The sequence below is a fragment of the Bufo gargarizans genome, chromosome 5 (assembly GCF_014858855.1).
Source record: "Bufo gargarizans isolate SCDJY-AF-19 chromosome 5, ASM1485885v1, whole genome shotgun sequence".
NCBI classification, from domain to species: Eukaryota; Metazoa; Chordata; class Amphibia; order Anura; family Bufonidae; genus Bufo; species Bufo gargarizans.
In genome coordinates, this window is record NC_058084.1 from 394,688,393 (window position 1) to 394,714,199 (window position 25,807).

A 25,807-nucleotide genomic window follows, 5' to 3' on the forward strand; every position below is an offset into this window, starting at 1 on the left:
AATCAACACTATTCGCAAATACGAATATATAGCACTATATTCTAAATATTCTCGAACTGGTGATATTCGCAAGTAAAATTCTCGCATCGAATATTCGAGCTCAACACTGCTGCCCCCCCACCAATCAGCAACCATGGCAGTGGAATGTGAGTGCAAACGGCAGACCTGCATGAGGATGGGCGATGGCGCACATAGGCAGCGGCCAACTGACTACATAGGATGTCTCGATAGTAGTGTCCTCCCTCTCAGCGGGTGTAAAAAAGGCCCTCATTTTGGACCGGCAGCGAGGGTCTAATTTGGTGAAGAGCCACTAGTCATCCCTCTGGCGAATGGTGAGAATTTGTCTGTCACTATGCAAACAAGTGAGCATGCATTGGGCCATTTGCACAAGTGACTCGGAGGGACTCCCTGCCTCCATATCCAGTACATACTGTGACGGTGTGTCTGGGTGATGACACAAGCCATCAGTTCTCTGAAAGGTGCAGAGTTCACCACTTGGAAAGGGAGGGACTGCAGCACCAGCAACTTGACCAGGAGCACATTCAGCTTCTGATCCGTTGGATGACTGCACGTGTCTTTTGGCAATCACTTGATCAATTGTTGACAGAATGACTGACAAGGAGGAGGAGGAGCATCAGGACCAGTAGATGATGGGAAAGACAGACAGCTCCCTTCGGCTGAGGTGGTGGAGCCTTGACTGTCTGAAACTAGATGAGTGTCACTGGGTGATGCAGCAGTTGCTGCGGCAGGCTGTACCACCACATCTGAGTCCTGGTTCTCACAGGCAAATTTATGGTGACTCTGCATATGTTGACGCAGGGCCATGGGGCCAACATTGGCACCCTGGCCACGCTTCACCTTCTGCCCACAGATTTTACATATGGCCACATTCACCTCCTCCGGCAGCTCAACAAAAAAATGCTACACTGCCGAGTAGATGATTTTACCCCCAACACTCCATGCTGACTGCCTGCTACCTCTGCCTTCATGGACCCCTGCACTGCTACTTCCCCGACAGGTAGTCTCCTGCGAAGCGGGCAGTCTACCCCGGGCACATTTGGCTCCCGACCTCCCAGTGCAGCCACCCTGCTGACTCCTGGCCACACTACCACCTTGCTGACTCAGCCGCCACCTCACGCGCAAGCTGCCACCCTCTCCTCCTGATGATGATAAAGCCCCCTTCTTCACCCGGCTCCCAAGAGAGATCGGCTTCATCATCATCCACTACTGTCTGCACGTCACTGATGTCCCCTTCAATGGTCTCATGGCCAGGAGCCTGATCGCTCACAACATTAGCTCCCACGCGACTCATCATCACTACTTGTCCGAGCATGCTCGGCCGAACACTAATTTTACTCGAGCATCGCAATGCTCGGCACATTGTGGTGTTTGGCCGAACACCGCGTGTGCTCCAGCGCAATGCTCGAGTCTCCTCCCCGCACGTTTATTGGCTGCTATGTTGGCTACTGGCATTACAGTGATTGGCCGGACGGAACGCATCATCAGGTGCTATATAGCACCAGATGACATGTGTTCGGTTCAGTCTTAGTCAGGGAGAGCTGTGGTGAAGAAGGGACAGATAGTGTAGGGATATAGTAATATTTTAGTGAAAAAACTTGTTAGAGACCCAAAAGTCCTTTTAAGGACTATTGTTGTATCTGGCAGCAATATAATTATTACAGCAACCTGCGCTAAATTGCGTGTAGTTGTTAGTGCTGCTTCATCTCCTGTATAACGTTTGCACATCCTAAATATCAGTGACATTTCATTCAGTGTAATTTTTTATTAGCCACTGGTGACAGCGACATTACTTGTGCTATACCTCCTGTATAACGTTTGCGCATCCTAAATATCAGTGACATTAATTCACTGCAAATTTTTTTTAGCCACTGGTGACAGCGACATTACTTGAGCTATACCTCCTGTATAACGTTTGCGCATCCTAAAATTATCTATGACATTCAGTGTACTTTTTTCATAGACAGCGACACTATCTGTGCTACATCTCCTGTTTAACGTGTGCGCATCCTAAAAATATCTGTGACATTAAGTGCACTTTATTTGCGCTTACACTTACAAAACCTGCGCTACTATACGTGTGACATACTTGCAAACATATATACAATTTAATATGCGCAAGACGAGCAGTAAGGGATGGGGAAGTGGCGTGCTGCTGATGGTGCACGCAGAGGCCGTGGCCCCGGGCATGGTGAAACTGTACCTGCTGCAAGAGCACAAGAAACACACTCATCCACGATACATAGCTTCATGTCCCAGTTTGCAGGGAGGTGCAGGACACCACTCTCGAAGTCTGACCAGTACGACCAGGTGGTCAGTTGGAATGCAGCAGATAATGCTTCCAGTCGGTTAAGCACCGGTCTTCCACAAAGTCCAGTCTCAGTAGCCAAGAGTCTGGTCAATAGAATCCTCACCCTGATACTCCTTCCTCCCCACCATGGAGAGTCTTGGCAAATAGGTGATCTCACACTCAGATATTCCGAAGAGCTCTTTTCATTGCCATTCCTTGATTTGGGTATCTCGACAAGCCCGCTTGAAGAGGGACAAGAGGAGATATTGTGCCCTGATTCCCAAACTCTTGAGCATCCACAGTCACAAGAAGATGATGGTGGGGAAAGGCAATTAGTGTTTCACGAGGTGGGTGATGATGATGAGACACAGTTGCCAATAAGTCAACCGCAATTAATGTCTCAAGAGGTTCGTGATGAGGATGAGACATAGTTGTCAATAACTGAGGTTGTTGTTAGTTCCACAAGTTTGGAGGATAACCAGAGTGAGGAAGTGTAAGAGGAGGTGGTGGACGTTGAAGTCACTGACCCAACTTGGGAAGGTAGCAAGCCGAGCGAGGACAGCAGTACAGAGGGGAGGGATCCGCACCACCGCAACAGGCTGGAAGAGGCAGTGGGGTGGCAAAAGGGAGAAGGCGGGCCACACCAAACAGGCCCGCAACTGTTTCCCGGAACACCCATTTGCAGCAATCTCCCTTGCCAAGGGGTAGGTGTTTAGCAGTCTGGCGCTTTTTTGAGGAAAGTGCGGACAATAAAAGAATTGTCATTTGCAACCTGTGCCATACCAAAATGAGCAGGGGCATAAACACTAGCAACCTCACCACCCCCTACATGATCCGCCACATGGCATCAAAGCACCCTAATAGGTGGGCTGAACGTCTAGGTCCACAATAAGTGTCTGCGGGTCAGACCACTACCTCCTCTTCCCCATGTGTTACATGCTGGCCTCCCGCCATGCACCTGGATCTTCGCAAGCACCATCAGCTAGCACATCCACTTCTGTGTCCCAGCGCAGCGTACAGATGTCTATACCCCAGGCCTTTTGAACGAAAGCACTAATAAAACAGGCCAAATTGCTGGCCCTGGAAATGTTGCCATTTAGGCTTGTGGACACTGAGGCTTTCCGCAGCCTGATGGCAGTGGCCGTCCCGCGTCACTCTGTCCCCAGCCGATAATATTTTTCACGGTGTGCAGTCCCACATCACCCGTGCCCTGACCAATGCAGTTATTGGAAAGGTCCACTTAACGACTGACACATGGACAAGTGCTTTTGGCCAGCGACGCTACATTTCCCTTATGGCACAATAGGTGAACGTTGTGGAGGCCGGGAGCGAGTCGTACCCTGGGGTGGCATAGGTGCTACCAACGCCAAGGATTGCAGGCACTACTTCCATCAGGGTTTCCGCCACCACCTACGCTAGTGACTGCAATCCCCCATCTTCTCCTCCGCCTCCTCCATCAGTCAGTAGCTGGAAACAGTGTAGCACTGCAGTGGGGAAGCGACAACAGGCCGTGCTTAAACTGATCTGCTTAGGTGACAAACAGCACACCGCCGCAGAGCTGTGGCAGGGGATAAGGGACCAGACTGAGCTGTAGCTCTCACCACTCAACCTAGAACCAGGCATGTTTGTGTGTGATTAATAGCCGTAACTTGGTGGCGGCTTTGGAGCTCGGCAAGCTCACACACATATCATGTCTAGCCCATATGTCCAACCTAGTGGTTCAGTGGTTTCTCAAAACCCACCCCCAATTTGCCTCAGCTACTTGTGAAGGTGCGCCATGTGTGTGCCCATTTCCGCAAGTCATCAACAGCTTCCGCTGGTCTGGCAATGCTGCAGCAGTGCTTGCAATTGCCAGCTCACGACAGTTGTGCGACATGAGCACACGCTGGAACTCGACGTTCCACATGTTGGCCCGGCTTTGTGAGCCGCAGAGGGCAGTAGTGGAATACCAGCTGCAACATGGTAATCGCCTTTTCAGTCAGCTTCCAAGCGACGAGTAGGCATTGATGTCTGACCTCTGAGGGTTTTACGCAACTTTGAGGAATCAACACAGATGGTGAGCGGCGATAACGCTATTATCAGAGTAACTATCCCACTTCTGTGTCTACTCAAATGCTTGCTGCTCACAATTAAGGTGAACGCTTTGCATATGGAAGAGGTGGAAATGGGGGAAGACAGTACACAGGGTGAAAGCCAGACCACCCTGAGTTCGTCTTTGCTCCTAATGGTTTAGAGGGTCAGCTTAGCAGCAGGCCCTCACACATAATGTTTTAGAGGGTCACCAGCAGGCCCTCGCCCATAATGTTTTAGAGGGTCACCAGCAGGCCCTCGCCCATAATGTTTTAGAGGGTCACCAGCAGGCCCTCGCCCATAATGTTTTTGAGGGTCACCAGCAGGCCATCAACCATAATGTTTTTGAGGGTCACCAGCAGGCCCTCACCCATAATGTTTTTGAGGGTCACCAGCAGGCCCTCGCCCATAATGTTTTTGAGGGTCACCAGCAGGCCCTCACTCATAATGTTTTTGAGGGTCACCAGTAGGCCCTTGTTCATAATGTTTTTGAAGGTCACCAGCAGGCCCTCGCCCCTAATGTTTTAGATGGTCAGATCAGCAGCAGGCACTCGCCCCGAATTTTTTAGAGTGTCAGCTCAGCAGGAGATCCTCACCCCTAATGTTTTAGATGGTCAGCTCAGCAGCAGACCTTCACACTTAATGTTTTAGATGGTCAGCTCTGCAGCAGACCCTCACCCAAAATGTTTTAGAGGGTCAGCTCAGCAGCAGACCCTCACCTCTAATGTTTTAGATGGTCACATCAGCAGCAGGCCCTCGCCCATAATGTTTTAGATGGTCAGATCAGCAGGCCCTTGCTCCAATAGTTTTTGAGGGTCACCAGCAGCCCATCAATCATAATTTGTCAAGGGTGTGTAGGATGCCCTCTTTTATGTGTAATAAAGGGTGTATTGTAGTACCGGTTCCTTGTAATTTTTGGCAGCCCTTTCACTTAGCGCATAGGCTTTATGAGTAGGGATGAGCGAACTCGAACTGTATAGTTCGGGTTCGTACCGAATTTTGGGGTGTCCGTGACACGGACCCGAACCCGGACATTTTCGTAAAAGTCCGGGTTCGGGTTCGGTGTTCGTCGCTTTCTTCGCGCTTTTGTGACGCTTTCTTGGCGCTTTTTGAAAGGCTGCAAAGCAGCCAATCAACAAGCGTCATACTACTTGCCCCAAGAGGCCATCACAGCCATGCCTACTATTGGCATGGCTGTGATTGGCCAGAGCACCATGTGACCCAGCCTCTATTTAAGCTGGAGTCACATAGCGCCGCCCGTCACTCTGCTCTGATTAGCGTAGGGAGAGGTTGCGGCTGCGACAGTAGGGCGAGATTAGGCAGATTAACTCCTCCAAAGGACTTGATTAACTGATCGATCTGCAGCTGTGGATCATTGAGCTGCTGATCCTCAATTGCTCACTGTTTTTAGGCTGCACAGACCGTTTGTCAGTCTCATTTTTCTGGGGTGATCGGCGGCCATTTTGTGTCTTGTGGTGCGCCAGCACAAGCTGCGACCAAGTGCATTTAACCCTCAATGGTGTGGTTGTTTTTTGGCTAAAGCCTACATCAGGGTGAAGCTGTCACACCAAGTGCATTTAACCAGCAATAGTCTGTTCATTTTTTGGCCATATACAAAATCAGGGGCAAGCTGCGCCTGTCACCAAGTGCATTTAACCCTCAATGGTGTGGTTGTTTTTTGGCTAAAGCCTACATCAGGGTGAAGCTGTCACACCAAGTGCATTTAACCAGCAATAGTCTGTTCATTTTTTGGCCATATACAAAATCAGGGGCAAGCTGCGCCTGTCACCAAGTGCATTTAACCCTCAATGGTGTGGTTGTTTTTTGGCTAAAGCCTACATCAGGGTGAAGCTGTCACACCAAGTGCATTTAACCAGCAATAGTCTGTTCATTTTTTGGCCATATACAAAATCAGGGGCAAGCTGCGCCTGTCACCAAGTGCATTTAACCCTCAATGGTGTGGTTGTTTTTTGGCTAAAGCCTACATCAGGGTGAAGCTGTCACACCAAGTGCATTTAACCAGCAATAGTCTGTTCATTTTTTGGCCATATCCCAGTCTAATTCTGTCACTAAATCCATACCGGTCACCCAGCGCCTAAATACTAGGCCTCAAATTTATATCCAGCTAAATCTGTCCCTAGTGCTGTAGCTGGGCGAGTTATTTAGTGTCCGTTCAAGCACATTTCTTGTTCTGGGTTGAAATACAATTCCCAATTTAGCAATTTCATAATTTAGTGGTTCCTGCTATATCAGAGCTATTTGAAATCTATCCCAAAAAGGGTATATAATATTGAAGGTGCACATTGGGTCATTCAGAATAACTTCACACACACCCGCTACTGTGTATTTCCAAGTCTAATTCTGTCACTAAACCCATACCTGTCACCCAGCGCCTAAATACTAGGCCTCAAATTTAAATCCCTCTAAATCTCTCGTTACCCACCGCTGTACTGTTGTTGCTGGGCAAGATATTTAGTGTCCGTCAAAGCACATTTTTTGTTCTGGGTTGAAGTACAATTCCCAATTTAGCAATTTCATAATTTAGTGGTTTCTGCTATATCAGAGCTATTTGAAATCTATCCCTAAAAGGGTATATAATATTGAAGGTGCACATAGGGTCATTCAGAATAACTTCACACACACGCTTCTGTGCATTTCCAAGTCTAATTCTGTCACTAAATCCATACCGGTGACCCAGCGCCTAAATACTAGGCCTCAAATTTAAATCCCTCTAAATCTCTCGTTACCCACCACTGTACTGTTGTTGCTGGGCAAGATATTTAGTGTCCGTCAAAGCACATTTTTTGTTCTGGGTTGAAGTACAATTCCCAATTTAGCAATTTCATAATTTAGTGGTTTCTGCTATATCAGAGCTATTTGAAATCTATCCCTAAAAGGGTATATAATATTGAAGGTGCACATAGGGTCATTCAGAATAACTTCACACACACGCTTCTGTGCATTTCCAAGTCTAATTCTGTCACTAAATCCATACCGGTGACCCAGCGCCTAAATACTAGGCCTCAAATTTAAATCCCTCTAAATCTCTCGTTACCCACCGCTGTACTGTTGTTGCTGGGCAAGATATTTAGTGTCCGTCAAAGCACATTTTTTGTTCTGGGTTGAAGTACAATTCCCAATTTAGCAATTTCATAATTTAGTGGTTTCTGCTATATCAGAGCTATTTGAAATCTATCCCTAAAAGGGTATATAATATTGAAGGTGCACATAGGGTCATTCAGAATAACTTCACACACACGCTTCTGTGCATTTCCAAGTCTAATTCTGTCACTAAATCCATACCGGTGACCCAGCGCCTAAATACTAGGCCTCAAATTTAAATCCCTCTAAATCTCTCGTTACCCACCGCTGTACTGTTGTTGCTGGGCAAGATATTTAGTGTCCGTCAAAGCACATTTTTTGTTCTGGGTTGAAGTACAATTCCCAATTTAGCAATTTCATAATTTAGTGGTTCCTGCTATATCAGAGCTATTTGAAATCTATCCCAAAAAGGGTATATAATATTGAAGGTGCACATTAGGGTCATTCAGAATAACTTCACACACACCCGCTACTGTGTATTTCCAAGTCTAATTCTGTCACTAAACCCATACCTGTCACCCAGCGCCTAAATACTAGGCCTCAAATTTAAATCCCTCTAAATCTCTCGTTACCCACCGCTGTACTGTTGTTGCTGGGCAAGATATTTAGTGTCCGTCAAAGCACATTTTTTGTTCTGGGTTGAAGTACAATTCCCAATTTAGCAATTTCATAATTTAGTGGTTTCTGCTATATCAGAGCTATTTGAAATCTATCCCTAAAAGGGTATATAATATTGAAGGTGCACATAGGGTCATTCAGAATAACTTCACACACACGCTTCTGTGCATTTCCAAGTCTAATTCTGTCACTAAATCCATACCGGTGACCCAGCGCCTAAATACTAGGCCTCAAATTTAAATCCCTCTAAATCTCTCGTTACCCACCGCTGTACTGTTGTTGCTGGGCAAGATATTTAGTGTCCGTCAAAGCACATTTTTTGTTCTGGGTTGAAGTACAATTCCCAATTTAGCAATTTCATAATTTAGTGGTTCCTGCTATATCAGAGCTATTTGAAATCTATCCCAAAAAGGGTATATAATATTGAAGGTGCACATTGGGTCATTCAGAATAACTTCACACACACCCGCTACTGTGTATTTCCAAGTCTAATTCTGTCACTAAACCCATACCTGTCACCCAGCGCCTAAATACTAGGCCTCAAATTTAAATCCCTCTAAATCTCTCGTTACCCACCGCTGTACTGTTGTTGCTGGGCAAGATATTTAGTGTCCGTCAAAGCACATTTTTTGTTCTGGGTTGAAGTACAATTCCCAATTTAGCAATTTCATAATTTAGTGGTTTCTGCTATATCAGAGCTATTTGAAATCTATCCCTAAAAGGGTATATAATATTGAAGGTGCACATAGGGTCATTCAGAATAACTTCACACACACGCTTCTGTGCATTTCCAAGTCTAATTCTGTCACTAAATCCATACCGGTGACCCAGCGCCTAAATACTAGGCCTCAAATTTAAATCCCTCTAAATCTCTCGTTACCCACCGCTGTACTGTTGTTGCTGGGCAAGATATTTAGTGTCCGTCAAAGCACATTTTTTGTTCTGGGTTGAAGTACAATTCCCAATTTAGCAATTTCATAATTTAGTGGTTCCTGCTATATCAGAGCTATTTGAAATCTATCCCTAAAAGGGTATATAATATTGAAGGTGCACATTGGGTCATTCAGAATAACTTCACACACACCCGCTACTGTGTATTTCCAAGTCTAATTCTGTCACTAAACCCATACCTGTCACCCAGCGCCTAAATACTAGGCCTCAAATTTAAATCCCTCTAAATCTCTCGTTACCCACCGCTGTACTGTTGTTGCTGGGCAAGATATTTAGTGTCCGTCAAAGCACATTTTTTGTTCTGGGTTGAAGTACAATTCCCAATTTAGCAATTTCATAATTTAGTGGTTTCTGCTATATCAGAGCTATTTGAAATCTATCCCTAAAAGGGTATATAATATTGAAGGTGCACATAGGGTCATTCAGAATAACTTCACACACACGCTTCTGTGCATTTCCAAGTCTAATTCTGTCACTAAATCCATACCGGTGACCCAGCGCCTAAATACTAGGCCTCAAATTTAAATCCCTCTAAATCTCTCGTTACCCACCGCTGTACTGTTGTTGCTGGGCAAGATATTTAGTGTCCGTCAAAGCACATTTTTTGTTCTGGGTTGAAGTACAATTCCCAATTTAGCAATTTCATAATTTAGTGGTTTCTGCTATATCAGAGCTATTTGAAATCTATCCCTAAAAGGGTATATAATATTGAAGGTGCACATAGGGTCATTCAGAATAACTTCACACACACGCTTCTGTGCATTTCCAAGTCTAATTCTGTCACTAAATCCATACCGGTGACCCAGCGCCTAAATACTAGGCCTCAAATTTAAATCCCTCTAAATCTCTCGTTACCCACCGCTGTACTGTTGTTGCTGGGCAAGATATTTAGTGTCCGTCAAAGCACATTTTTTGTTCTGGGTTGAAGTACAATTCCCAATTTAGCAATTTCATAATTTAGTGGTTCCTGCTATATCAGAGCTATTTGAAATCTATCCCAAAAAGGGTATATAATATTGAAGGTGCACATTGGGTCATTCAGAATAACTTCACACACACCCGCTACTGTGTATTTCCAAGTCTAATTCTGTCACTAAACCCATACCTGTCACCCAGCGCCTAAATACTAGGCCTCAAATTTAAATCCCTCTAAATCTCTCGTTACCGCTGTACTGTTGTAGCTGGGAAAGTTATTTAGTGCCCGTCAAAGCACATTTTTTGTTCTGGGTTGAAGTACAATTCCCAATTTAGCAATTTCATAATTTAGTGGTTCCTGCTATATCAGAGCTATTTGAAATCTATCCCAAAAGGGTATATAATATTCAAGGTGCACATTGGGTCATTCAGAATAACTTCACACACACGCTTCTGTGCATTTCCAAGTCTAATTCTGTCACTAAATCCATACCGGTCACCCAGCGCCTAAATACTAGGCCTCAAATTTATATCCCGCTGAATTTGAATACAATACATTGGGCCAAATAATATATTTGTTGTTGTGGTGAACCATAACAATGAGAAAAACATCTAGTAAGGGACGCGGACGTGGACATGGTCGTGGTGGTGTTAGTGGACCCTCTGGTGCTGGGAGAGGACGTGGCCGTTCTGCCACATCCACACGTCCTAGTGTACCAACTACCTCAGGTCCCAGTAGCCGCCAGAATTTACAGCGATATATGGTGGGGCCCAATGCCGTTCTAAGGATGGTAAGGCCTGAGCAGGTACAGGCATTAGTCAATTGGGTGGCCGACAGTGGATCCAGCACGTTCACATTATCTCCCACCCAGTCTTCTGCAGAAAGCGCACAGATGGCGCCTGAAAACCAACCCCATCAGTCTGTCACATCACCCCCATGCATACCAGGGAAACTGTCTCAGCCTCAAGTTATGCAGCAGTCTCTTATGCTGTTTGAAGACTCCGCTGGCAGGGTTTCCCAAGGGCATCCACCTAGCCCTTCCCCAGCGGTGAAAGACATAGAATGCACTGACGCACAACCACTTATGTTTCCTGATGATGAGGACATGGGAATACCACCTCAGCATGTCTCTGATGATGACGAAACACAGGTGCCAACTGCTGCGTCTTTCTGCAGTGTGCAGACTGAACAGGAGGTCAGGGATCAAGACTGGGTGGAAGACGATGCAGGGGACGATGAGGTCCTAGACCCCACATGGAATGAAGGTCGTGCCACTGACTTTCACAGTTCGGAGGAAGAGGCAGTGGTGAGACCGAGCCAACAGCGTAGCAAAAGAGGGAGCAGTGGGCAAAAGCAGAACACCCGCCGCCAAGAGACTCCGCCTGCTACTGACCGCCGCCATCTGGGACCGAGCACCCCAAAGGCAGCTTCAAGGAGTTCCCTGGCATGGCACTTCTTCAAACAATGTGCTGACGACAAGACCCGAGTGGTTTGCACGCTGTGCCATCAGAGCCTGAAGCGAGGCATTAACGTTCTGAACCTGAGCACAACCTGCATGACCAGGCACCTGCATGCAAAGCATGAACTGCAGTGGAGTAAACACCTTAAAACCAAGGAAGTCACTCAGGCTCCCCCTGCTACCTCTTCTGCTGCTGCCGCCTCGGCCTATTCTGCTGCTGCCGCCTCGGCCTCTTCCTCCGCCTCTGGAGGAACGTTGGCACCTGCCGCCCAGCAAACAGGGGATGTACCACCAACACCACCACCACCACCTCCGTCACCAAGCGTCTCAACCATGTCACACGCCAGCGTTCAGCTCTCCATCTCACAAACATTTGATAGAAAGCGTAAATTCCCACCTAGCCACCCTCGATCCCTGGCCCTGAATGCCAGCATTTCTAAACTACTGGCCTATGAAATGCTGTCATTTAGGCTGGTGGACACAGACAGCTTCAAACAGCTCATGTCGCTTGCTGTCCCACAGTATGTTGTTCCCAGCCGGCACTACTTCTCCAAGAGAGCCGTGCCTTCCCTGCACAACCAAGTATCCGATAAAATCAAGTGTGCACTGCGCAACGCCATCTGTAGCAAGGTCCACCTAACCACAGATACGTGGACCAGTAAGCACGGCCAGGGACGCTATATCTCCCTAACTGCACACTGGGTAAATGTAGTGGCAGCTGGGCCCCAGGCGGAGAGCTGTTTGGCGCACGTCCTGCCGCCGCCAAGGATCGCAGGGCAACATTCTTTGCCTCCTGTTGCCACCTCCTCCTTCTCGGCTTCCTCCTCCTCTTCTTCCACCTGCTCATCCAGTCAGCCACACACCTTCACCACCAACTTCAGCACAGCCCGGGGTAAACGTCAGCAGGCCATTCTGAAACTCATATGTTTGGGGGACAGGCCCCACACCGCACAGGAGTTGTGGCGGGGTATTGAACAACAGACCGACGAGTGGTTGCTGCCGGTGAGCCTCAAGCCCGGCCTGGTGGTGTGTGATAATGGGCGAAATCTCGTTGCAGCTCTGGGACTAGCCAATTTGACGCACATCCCTTGCTTGGCGCATGTGCTGAATTTGGTGGTGCAGAAGTTCATTCACAACTACCCCGACATGTCAGAGCTGCTGCATAAAGTGCGGGCCGTCTGTTCGCGCTTCCGGCGTTCACATCCTGCCGCTGCTCGCCTGTCTGCGCTACAGCGTAACTTCGGCCTTCCCGCTCACCGCCTCATATGCGACGTGCCCACCAGGTGGAACTCCACCTTGCACATGCTGGACAGACTGTGCGAGCAGCAGCAGGCCATAGTGGAGTTTCAGCTGCAGCACGCACGGGTCAGTCGCACTACAGAACAGCACCACTTCACCACCAATGACTGGGCCTCCATGCGAGACCTGTGTGCCCTGTTGCGCTGTTTCGAGTACTCCACCAACATGGCCAGTGGCGATGACACCGTTATCAGCGTTACAATACCACTTCTATGTCTCCTTGAGAAAACACTTAGGGCGATGATGGAACAGGAGGTGGCCCAGGAGGAGGAGGAGGAGGATGAGGAAGAGGGGTCATTTTTAGCACTTTCAGGCCAGTCTCTTCGAAGTGACTCAGAGGGAGGTTTTTTGCAACAGCAGAGGCCAGGTACAAATGTGGCCAGCCAGGGCCCACTACTGGAGGACGAGGAGGACGAGGATGAGGAGGAGGTGGAGGAGGATGAGGATGAAGCATGGTCACAGCGGGGTGGCACCCAACGCAGCTCGGGTCCATCACTGGTGCGTGGCTGGGGGGAAAGGCAGGACGATGACGATACGCCTCCCACAGAGGACAGCTTGTCCTTACCCCTGGGCAGCCTGGCACACATGAGCGACTACATGCTGCAGTGCCTGCGCAACGACAGCAGAGTTGCCCACATTTTAACCTGTGCGGACTACTGGGTTGCCACCCTGCTGGATCCACGCTACAAAGACAATGTGCCCACCTTACTTCCTGCACTGGAGCGTGATAGGAAGATGCGCGAGTACAAGCGCACGTTGGTAGACGCGCTACTGAGAGCATTCCCAAATGTCACAGGGGAACAAGTGGAAGCCCAAGGCCAAGGCAGAGGAGGAGCAAGAGGTCGCCAAGGCAGCTGTGTCACGGCCAGCTCCTCTGAGGGCAGGGTTAGCATGGCAGAGATGTGGAAAACTTTTGTCAACACGCCACAGCTAACTGCACCACCACCTGATACGCAACGTGTTAGCAGGAGGCAACATTTCACTAACATGGTGGAACAGTACGTGTGCACACCCCTCCACGTACTGACTGATGGTTCGGCCCCATTCAACTTCTGGGTCTCTAAATTGTCCACGTGGCCAGAGCTAGCCTTTTATGCCTTGGAGGTGCTGGCCTGCCCGGCAGCCAGCGTTTTGTCTGAACGTGTATTCAGCACGGCAGGGGGCGTCATTACAGACAAACGCAGCCGCCTGTCTACAGCCAATGTGGACAAGCTGACGTTCATAAAAATGAACCAGGCATGGATCCCACAGGACCTGTCCGTCCCTTGTCCAGATTAGACATTAACTACCTCCCCATAACCATATATTATTGGACTCCAGGGCACTTCCTCATTCAATCCTATTTTTATTTTCATTTTACCATTATATTGCGATGCTACCCAAAGTTGAATGAACCTCTCCTCTGCCTGTGTGCTAGGCCTAAATATATGCCAATGGACTGTTGCAGTGGTGGCTGACATGAAGCCTGATTCTCTGCTATGACATGCAGACTAATTCTCTGCTGACATGAAGCCAGATTGTCTGTTACGGGACCTCTCTCCTCTGCCTGGGTGCTGGGCCTAAATTTATGACAATGGACTGTTGCAGTGGTGGCTGACGTGAAGCCTGATTCTCTGCTATGACATGCAGACTGATTCTCTGCTGACATGAAGCCAGATCGTCTGTTACGGGACCTCTCTGCTCTGCCTGTGTGCTAGGCCTAAATATATGCCAATGGACTGTTGCAGTGGTGGGTGACGTGAAGCCTCATTCTCTGCTATGACATGCAGACTGATTCTCTGCTGACATGAAGCCAGATTGTCTGTTACGGGACCTCTCTGCTCTGCCTGTGTGCTAGGCCTAAATATATGCCAATGGACTGTTGCAGTGGTGGGTGACGTGAAGCCTCATTCTCTGCTATGACATGCAGACTGATTCTCTGCTGTCATGAAGCCAGATTGTCTGTTACGGGACCTCTCTGCTCTGCCTGTGTGCTAGGCCTAAATATATGCCAATGGACTGTTGCAGTGGTGGGTGACGTGAAGCCTCATTCTCTGCTATGACATGCAGACTGATTCTCTGCTGACATGAAGCCAGATTGTCTGTTACGGGACCTCTCTGCTCTGCCTGTGTGCTAGGCCTAAATATATGCCAATGGACTGTTGCAGTGGTGGGTGACGTGAAGCCTCATTCTCTGCTATGACATGCAGACTGATTCTCTGCTGTCATGAAGCCAGATTGTCTGTTACGGGACCTCTCTGCTCTGCCTGTGTGCTAGGCCTAAATATATGCCAATGGACTGTTGCAGTGGTGGGTGACGTGAAGCCTCATTCTCTGCTATGACATGCAGACTAATTCTCTGCTGACATGAAGACAGATTCTCTGTTACGGGACCTCTCTCCTCTGCCTGTGTGTGTGCTGGGCCTAAATATATGCCAATGGACTGTTGCAGTGGTGGCTGACGTGAAGCCTCATTCTCTGCTATGACATGCAGACTGATTCTCTGCTGACATGAAGCCAGATTCTCTGTTACGGGACCTCTCTCCTCTGCCTGTGTGTGTGCTGGGCCTAAATATATGCCAATGGACTGTTGCAGTGGTGGCTGACGTGAAGCCTCATTCTCTGCTATGACATGCAGACTGATTCTCTGCTGACATGAAGCCAGATTCTCTGTTACGGGACCTCTCTCCTCTGCCTGTGTGTGTGCTGGGCCTAAATATATGCCAATGGACTGTTGCAGTGGTGGCTGACGTGAAGCCTCATTCTCTGCTATGACATGCAGACTGATTCTCTGCTGACATGAAGCCAGATTCTCTGTTACGGGACCTCTCTCCTCTGCCTGTGTGTGTGCTGGGCCTAAATATATGCCAATGGACTGTTGCAGTGGTGGCTGACGTGAAGCCTCATTCTCTGCTATGACATGCAGACTGATTCTCTGCTGACATGAAGCCAGATTCTCTGTTACGGGACCTCTCTCCTCTGCCTGTGTGCTAGGCCTAAATATATGCCAATGGACTGTTGCAGTGGTGGCTGACGTGAAGCCTGATTCTCTGCTATGACATGCAGACTAATTCTCTGCTGACATGAAGACAGATTCTCTGTTACGGGACCTCTCTCCTCTGCCTGGGTGCCGGGGCCTAAATATCTGAGAATGGACTGTTCCAGTGGTGGGTGACGGGAAGCCAGATTCTCTGCTATGGAACCTCTCTCCAATTGATTTTGGTTAATTTTTATTTATTTAATTTTTATTTTAATTAATTTCCCTATCCACATTTGTTTGCAGGGGATTTACCTACATGTTGCTGCCTTTTGCAGCCCTCTAGCCCTTTCCTGGGCTGTTTTACAGCCGTTTTAGTGCCGAAAAGTTCGGGTCCCCATTGACTTCAATGGGGTTCGGGTTCGGGACGAAGTTCGGATCGGGTTCGGATCCCGAACCCGAACATTTCCGGGATGTTCGGCCGAACTTCTCGAACCCGAACATCCAGGTGTTCGCTCAACTCTATTTATGAGTGTAGGAGTTCCACTACCTGAACAATTGTACTACAATGTGAATGAGGCCCTCCTTTATGTGATATGCAGGTTATATCGGAGTGCCTCTTCCTTGTAATTTTTGGCAGCTCTTGCACGTTATATACAAGTAAATATACAGGAAAGAATGTTTCCTAACAATTTCATCTTTGGTTTTGTGCGTATTATTGTCAGTCTGTAAAAGTGGCGTACAGTGACATCCATGCCATGCTGTTCCAGAACCATTTCAGTGGTGTTTCTATCAATTTCTGACCTTTTCCTATGACCCAGACACCCTCCCCTCTTCATAGCAGGGGGTGCCTGGTTTAATGCTCTGGTCTTCCCATTGACTTCCATTGTCAGAGCACCCGAGCATCCTGAGGTGTTCTACTCAAGCACCCGAGCACTTTGGTGCTCGACCAACACTACTGTAGAACAATGTAACTTGACTGCCGAGAGGCAAATAAAACATACTTGTTTTTCCTACTAATACACCCCAAAAAAGGTTGTAGTACAATGTAACTGCACCACAGAACAGCAAATAATACATACTTTTTAGATTTTAGACTATTAAAACACCCTAAAAAAAGTGTGTAGTAGAATGTAACTGCACCGCAGAACGGCAAATAAGACATCCTTTTTTTACACTAATACATCCCAAAAGAAACTGTAGAACAATTTAAATGCACCACAGAACGGTTAATATGACGTACGTATATTTCCTATAAATACACCCTGCAACACAGCACTTGCACCCCAATAATAAACAAGGTTCGCTGGAATTACAGAGGTATCATCTAGTGCATAATTAAAAGCAGAAGTATTATAGCAATTTGGAACCCCAATAAGTGCAGAAAGGTGTAATAGAATCACTCCTATTATCCAGGCTGTACACTATCCTATTGCACCCTGTTCTCCTTTTATAGCGTAGGTGATGCCTCCCTATGTTTTCCCTACACCTTGAATAATCTTTCCCTGAACTTGTAAATCATTTTTTCAGTACAATAAAGTATTTTCTAACACTGTCCCTAGCACCTGCTGACATCTCTCCCTGCACTAAGAACAATGAAAAATGGTTGATGGTATTTATAGGAATGTGACATCACAGGGGCTGGCTGGCTGCTTATTGGCTGTATGCATGGCATTGTGGGTGATCTCTCATTCCCAGAGTTCTTTTTGCCATGTCCTAACATGTGCAGCAGCAAAAAATGTGATTCGTTACCACGAAGCATGAGGAATTTAAGATTCGGTGCAAATCAAATTTTTCCTGAGATTAGGATCAAATACCACTTCATCAACTTCGATTAGCTCATCTCTATAGTTATACTGTATGATAATTTTTGGGATCATTCCTGCATTTTAATTTTTTGTTATTATTCCCTTTATTCAAAAATCTTTCCCTATTCATTTCTCCCGTTTTTTTCTCCATCCATCCATCATAATACATCAGTTCTTCTTTTTATATAAACTGTCTTTTAGGCACATTTTCAGCCACTGTGGGAGGAAGTGCCGCACCGCCAATTAGGCGAGGTGAGGCAGTCGCCCAGTGGCTGATCCAGAGCCTGGTCTTGGGAGGGGCACTTCCAGATTATTTTCTGTCTGCCGCCACAAGACTACACAGTGTAGAGGTATACTGTATATTGTGTAGCACAGTGTATGCTATATGTGTATAACAAACATATTTCACATGAAAACCTACAATTACTTGGGTTGGCCCTTGGGGATCTCAGACGCCACTTCAACACTTGGCTGGGGTCCTCGGTGGAGCTGATGTGTTTTATCCTAATGAGAAAGTTTTCATAATAAGGATTTGGAGAAGGGGCAGAGGGATAGCAAAGCAGAGAGAGGCTGGTGCTGCTACTAGGGGGCTCATACCGTAGGGAAGTAATAAAGCCCACCATAATTCCCCCCCAGTAGTAATAATTCTCCTCAAAGCCCTCAGTAAAGGCCCCATAGTGCTCCTCTCCCCCTTCTTCCTAGTGACCCCCATAATGTACCAGTATAAAATGCCCCATATATAGTGCCCCAGTAGATGCCCTCAGTGTCCTTTCTAATTTGCAAGTATAAAATACCCCTTCTTAGTGCCCCTATAGATGACACCATAGTACTCCTCTCCCCCCTTCCTCATAGTACCCACCATACTGTGCCCCAGTATAAAATGCTACTGTACAGAGACCCCCATATAAAATACCCCTTCTTTGTGGCCTCAGTAGATGCCCCTACAGTGCCCACCAATAATGTGCCAGTAATAAGTGCTCCCAATGATGTGCCAGTAAAATGTGCCCCCATAGATGCCCCCCAATCAAGAGCACCATCCCATCATGTGCTAGTAATAAGAGCCCCACAATTACATGCCAGTAACAAGAGTCCCCCATCACGTGCCAGTAACAAGAGCCCCCCCAAATGTACCAGTAACAAGAGCCCCCCTCAAATGTGCCAGTAACAAGAGTACCCCTAATGTGCCAGTAACAAGAGGCCCCCTAATGTGCCAGTAACAAGAGCCCCTCCCTAATGTGCCAGTAACATGAGGCCCCCTTAATGTGCCAGTAACATGAGGCCCCCCTAATGTGACAGTAACCAAATCCCCCCTAATGTGACAGTAACAAGAGGCCCCCCTAATGCGCCAGTAATAGGCCCCCCCAATGTGACAGTAACATGAGGCCCCCCTAATGTGCCAGTAACATGAGGCACCCCTAATGTGCCAGTAACAAAAGCCCCCCCTTAAAAAAAAAACACTTATACTTACCTCCATGTCAGCAATGCGATGCGAAGCGCTCATCTTCCTGTGCCCTGCAGCCGCCGCCCCCACTTCTGAGCAGCTCGGGGGGGGGGGGGCAATTTCCCCAATGCCCCCCTGGATCCGCCAGTGCAGTCGCGTCAGGCCCTGTAGATAAGTAGGGGGTGGCTGCAGAGGCTTAGGTCAGTAGGAGATGAGCGCTTCCATTGTGGAAGCGCTCATCTCTATATTCAACTGTATCGTCGTCCTCAGGCCTTATTCTTTGGGTCAGTACAAATACAGTGATAGCAAAGTTTTACTACCTAAAAAAATAAAAACCTCTGAAAAAAAATTGTTTTCTGCATCACCCTTTTCTGACACCCATAATTTTTTTATTTTCCCTTCTGCAGAGCTTTTTTTGTGTGAGGGCTTTTTTTGTGTGTGTATGTGTGTGTATATAAATTGCCGTTTTTATTGGTATTGTGCAACTTTTTGATCACTGTTTATTCAATTTCTTGTTGGGGGGGGGGGCACATGACCAAAAATGGACAATTGCACTTTTTTCCCGTTATTTCAGTATTTTTAAGTGTCTTATATTATATTATATTTATACATGTATTTGTTTATTGTAAGTTTTTGCTCAATCACACTAAAACATGTATGTATACAATGTGGGGACTCGCTCTGGTAGATAGGATTAGCGGACGCAGTATAAAGGCAACAACAAGTTCTTTGGATCAAACAGTTCAGTGTTTTATTCACACTTTAGGCAAATCACAAAACAAGCAGTCCTTTTCAAACAAAAAGTTACCTTGCGGTGTTGGTGGTAATTCACACCATGCTGCAATTCTGCCTCAAAGAGTCCTTGCTGATAGCAGCACCAACCTGTTTTCACACCAAACAGGTAGCAAGCCTTCATCCAGACACAAGGCTCCCAGATCCCAACACAGAGACATGGCTTCTGAGTCCAGCTGCCTATTTAAGGACAGCCAGGTGCTGCAAAACCCGGACCGACATTTGAAATCTGGTCCGGTATTTGACCTCACCTGGCTGTAAATCAGCCCAGCAGCACATGCTGGAAGGAAAATACTTATTTTCCCAGACCAAACTTCTCACTGTGTCACAACATGTAGAATGTCACTGCGACTGTAAAGTTTGAAAACTCAAATAAAAAGAATAAAAAAATAAAAATAAAAAAAAAGGTGATACAGGAGTGATGCTGGAAACCAAGTGAAAGCATTAACCACCAGAATTCCACTTATCTTAACTCTGCTGATCCAGAACTTTGGGGGCTTCGCTTTGCAGCCCATTTCAGTAACCTTCAAATATGCTTGGAATATAGCTTAATAATTCATAGTCTTAATAATATAATGCCCCTTTCAATCCCTTTGTAATAGGAAATGGCCTATTTTGATAACCATGAAAATGCTGTGGGTGCCCTTCTCACAAGACATTCAATGGATACTTCTGAGATTAAAGAAGTAAGTATAAGTAATGTAACATACATGTGTATTAACAATATAACAGTATCAGATACAGTGAGGAACAGAAGTATTTGAACACCCTGCAATTTTGCAAGTTCTCCCACTTAGAAATCATGGAGGGGTCTGAAATTCACATTGTAGGTGCATTCCCACTCTGAGAGACAGAATACAAATAAATAAATCAGGAAATCACATTGTATGATTTTTAAAGAATTAATTTGTCTTGCACTGCTGAACATAAGTATATGAACACCTGAGAAAGTCAGTGTTAATATTTGGTACAGAAGCCTTTGTTTGCAATTACAGAGGTCAAACGTTTCCTGTAGTTCTTGACCAGGTTTGATTCTTTTTCATAGACCCCTTTGGACCCAGGAATTTAGAAATAATATAGTTCAGATAGCCCAAGGCTACTAAGCCTTAGGCTACAAAGCTCCTGTTTCTGGTCAAATAAGACTTAACATTTATTTCAATCAATAAAACTAATACAGAACAGGAGAAAGAAAAGAAAGAAAAAACTTTTTAAAATTTAAAGGTGCTGTGATGGTACTGACGGCAGTATTCTAGGAATTAATTCCCATAAGTGCGTCCTACATTGTTTTGGGATGATTCCCACTAGCGCCACCTAAGGTATCACTGTTATCATAAATGGTTCAGAAATAGCCTCTTATATATCACTATGAGAGATTCCTTTCTGGCGCCACTCTATGTGTAACTACTGCCGCTTGTGCGTCCAAGTTTAGTGAGTCTGCAGTTCTCACTACTCAAACACTGAATCCATCACACACCTAATTAAAAAGCTATCAAGCTAGAGCCCCCCCAACATGTTTCGCCACTAGATGTGGCTTCATCAGGGGATGGAGCTACTGTCAAACGTTTGACAGTAGCTCCATCCCCTGATGAAGCCACATCTAGTGGCGAAACATGTTGGGGGGGCTCTAGCTTGATAGCTTTTTAATTAGGTGTGTGATGGATTCAGTGTTTGAGTAGTGAGAACTGCAGACTCACTAAACTTGGACGCACAAGCGGCAGTAGTTACACATAGAGTGGCGCCAGAAAGGAATCTCTCGTAGTGATATATAAGAGGCTATTTCTGAACCATTTATGATAACAGTGATACCTTAGGTGGCGCTAGTGGGAATCATCCCAAAACAATGTAGGACGCACTTATGGGAATTAATTCCTAGAATACTGCCGTCAGTACCATCACAGCACCTTTAAATTTTAAAAAGTTTTTTCTTTCTTTTCTTTCTCCTGTTCTGTATTAGTTTTATTGATTGAAATAAATGTTAAGTCTTATTTGACCAGAAACAGGAGCTTTGTAGCCTAAGGCTTAGTAGCCTTGGGCTATCTGAACTATATTTTGACCAGGTTTGCACACACTGCAACAGGGATGTTGGCCCACTCCTCCACTCAGATCTCCTGTAGATCTGTCAGGTTTCGGGGCTGTGAGTTTCAGCTCCTTCCAAAGATGTTCTATTGGATTTAGGTCTATAGAGTGGCTAGGCGACTCCAGAACCTTGATATGCTTCTTATGGAGCCACTCCTTGGTTATCCTGGCTGTGTGCTTCGGGTCTTTGTAATGTTGGAAGACCCAGCCACGGCTCATTTTCAATGCTCTGACTGAGGGAAGGCGATTGTTGCTCAAAATCTTACAATAAATGGCCCCATTCATCCTCTCCTTAATAAAGTGCAGTCGTCCTGTCCCCTTCACAGAAAAGCACCCCCAAAGCATGATGCTACCACCCCAATGCTTCACAGTAGGAATGTTGTTCTTTGGATGCAACTCATCCTTCTTTTTCCTCCAAACACGACGAGTGAAGTTTAGACCAAAAAGTTCTACTTTGGTCTCATCTGACCAAATGACTTTCTCCCATGCCTCCTCTGGATCATCCAGATGGTCATTGGCAAACTTCAGACGGGCCTGGACATGTGATGACTTGAGCAGGGCAATCTTCCGTGCAATGCATGATTTGAAACCCTGAAGGCGTAGTGTTCTACCAACAGTGACCTTTGAATCTGTGGTTCCAGATCTCTTCATGTCATTGACCAGCTCCTCCCTTGTAGTTCTGGGCTGATTATTCACCTTTCTTATGGTCAGTGATACCCCACGAAGTGAGATCTTGCATGGAGCCCCAGTCCGAGGGACACTGACAGTCGTCTTTAGCCTCTTCCATTTTCTAACAATTGCTCCAACAGTTAATCTATTTTCACCAAGCTTATTGACAATAGCACTGCAGCCCTTTCTAGCCTTGTGGAGGTCCACAATTTTGTCTCTGTTGTCTTTTGACAGCTCTTTGGTCTTGCCCATAGTAGTAGTTGGTGTCTGACTGACTGTGGGGTGGACAGGTGTCTTTAAATAGCTCAGACAGGTGCTACTAAGTTAGATTAATGAGAGGAGTAGAGGTGGACTCTTTAAAGGCACGGTAACAGGTCTTTGAGAGTGAGAATTCTTGCTGTTTCTCAGGTGTTCAAATACTTATGTTCAGCAGTGGAAGACAAATAAATTCTTAAAAAATCATACAATGTGATTTCCTGATTTCTTTTTTTTAAATTCTGTTTCTCAGAGTGGGAATGCACCTACAATGTGAATTTCAGACCCCTACATGATTTCTAAGTGGGAGAACTTCAAATTTGCAGGGTGTTCAAATACTTCTGTTCCTCACTGTAAATATCAAGTCCTACAACTGCACTGAAATCATGTCATTATAATAAAAGCTGTCATTCCTGTTTTTCCAGACAGTTTGTTGGTGCTGAAAAATGAGTATTTGCATTATAGATTTTAAAGCACACCTGTTGCATACTGAACCATATACATTGAAAATGAAAACATTAATAAATAAATATGGAGCAGACACAAAAAAAAACAGTTTTTCAATATTCGCTCCGTTGTGGTTGCTGGTGGGCTACAGAGAAGTCCCTAGGAATGTCTTGTTCCCTTTTCAGATACCCTTTTCTGTTTGTTAGGGTTGTGCCCACTGAAGTGTTACTGGCATTTGTTGATGTAAACAATAAATATATATTGTCACAATAAGTCACATAAATCTACTATCACTTTAAGTGGCAGACAGTTATAATGGTTACAGTTAGTGTTCAGTGAATCATCGCGAGCAAATGGATCAGGTAAGTATGTTTTTTATTTTGTTTGTTTTTTACACTTTTTCAGGATAAATTTGATTCGTTGCGAAGCCGAACTTCTTGGTGCTTCATGGTAGCAATCAGATTAACCTGAAATGGTGTAAAAAAAAAAAATCATAGTTAGCTGATTCATTTGATCTCGATGGGCCAGCCGCTGCCATCTTGCTTGGAGATCTCGTACGAAATCCCGTGCACAGAGATGTATGACGCTCCCTGTCAATGCATCCAAAACTTACAAAGAAATGCGCTTCGTGATGAAGTAATTCGTAACAAAGCAAATTTCATCTGTAGTAGTGATGGACAAACATCGGCCGGGGCGGTTCGCAAACGGGATCAAATGTTCGCGAACCACCAGTTAGCAGTGGGCCCATTCACTTTAATAGCAGGCGAACCTAGAAAACCTTCAGGTCATATTTGCTGCTACCAAATACTTACTAGAAGTGCACAAATAGTCCCACAAAATGGACAGTGACATACTAGAGGTGGATCAATGATAAAGATTCCCACAAAAAATATGTATTTTAATCAGGGGCCATTTTTATGCAGGCTCCATTCATTAGGCATTCGCTGGACAGAAAAGATCAAGTGATTATGTGGCTGGAGGTATATTAGACAATAATTAGATAACAATTTTACTGTAGGCCAGTACAAATACATGTCAAATAAATATGTTTTTTTTTTTTTTTTTTTTGCTTTTCTTTTATTGGGAAAACTTCAAAACATTTACATTAAAGAAAAAAGTTTTTACAATCTCTCAATTCTTAGTGACCCAACTAATTATATATAAATATGATTATAAATATATTCAGCTAATCTTTTCATAGCGTTTAGAAAACCCTCCCCTCCCTCCCCCCCAATTTGTGGTGCGTCAAAGTAGGACCCCTGTACATAATACAACCTGACCTCAGCTAATCAGTCCTCCAACCACTCCATATCCTACTCCACTGGTATTCAATTTCCCTCCGTCTGTATATTATTTTCTCGTAGTTCTTTACCTTATCAATTAAGTTTGACCATGTATTTATATCTGGAATGGATCGGGCAAACCAGGTCCGACTAATCAGAACTCTAGCCAACATCAGTATTCTACTCAGGAAGATCTTTTGATACTTATGATTTTTTAGTTTGGAGAGATCATTAAGAACAAATACTTGTGGTTCAAAAGGAATTTGAATCTTTAGTTTACACATAATACAATTATTGATACCATTCCAGTAATTTATAAGTTTTGGACAGGTCCATATCATATGGAGAAAGTCCGCTCCCACAGTGTCACATTTGGGACAATTGGACGTAACTCTTAACCCACATTTATTCATCCAAAAGGGAGTGATATATAATCTGTGACAAATATAGAATTGTATTAGAACATGATTAAAGTTCTGGGACAATAAAGATAAGTTCCCAAAGATATTCTCCCACCCTTCTCCCTGTAAATTCGGACAGTCCACCTCCCAAAGTTTTTGTCCTGGTGAATGTATATCACTAAACCGTGCCTTAACTAATAACTTATATATATTTGAAATTTTTATTCTAGAAAGTGTGCCCCCTACCCAATCATTCAGAAAGGATAAATTATCTATATCCAACAGCCGCTTATCATCCAGGCTAGATAGTACAGATCGCAATTGAAAGTACCTAAACCATGAAAGATTTTTTATATTATGTGCCATTTCTATATAAGGTTTAATTTCTCTATTTTTAACTACCTGTGAAATATATAAAATTTTGTTCTTCTGCCAAAATTTGTCGGCTGCAATTTCATCCAGCCTTTGTAAATATAAATTGTGCCAAAGAGGCGTAAATGTGAGTGAACCCTTAACCTTCAACCATGTCCTAATTGTAGCCCACACTCTAAGGAGTAATTTTATAGTCTCTCTATAGCCTTGCTCATAACTCTTCAATAAACCAGATTCCAACAAGGTAAAGATGTTATTGTGAGCATAGCTAGCTACCAACTTCCCCAACAATGCACTGTTCTCTGCTTCATAGCACATCAATAACTGGGCTGCAATAAAATACCCCTTAAAGTAGGGGAGATTTAAACCCCCGCAATCCACTGATTTATACAAATATTCCAACTTAATTCGCACTCGCTTTCTTCCCCATATTAGGTCATTTATTATTCTTTCCATAAGTTTAAAATATTTGTCTTGTATCCAAATAGGTGTATTCCTGAGCACATAAAGAAATTGTGGTAATATCACCATTTTAACCAGTGAAACTCGATCAGCTCTAGATAGGGGAAGTTTCAACCAGATCC

General features: G+C 45.4%; 1 protein-coding gene across 6 annotated transcripts in view; it reads left to right on the forward strand.

Annotated features, from left to right (window-relative positions):
- The window catches only part of LOC122939628 (ATP-dependent translocase ABCB1-like), a 902,460-nt gene that overhangs the window by 570,520 nt on the left and 306,133 nt on the right, over window positions 1-25,807 (forward strand). For all 6 annotated transcript variants that reach the window (XM_044295741.1, XM_044295743.1, XM_044295745.1 and 3 more), the window contains one exon: window positions 20,323-20,406. In XM_044295741.1, coding sequence (XP_044151676.1) covers window positions 20,323-20,406 — 84 coding nt within the window. The remainder of the gene's footprint in view (window positions 1-20,322; window positions 20,407-25,807) is intronic.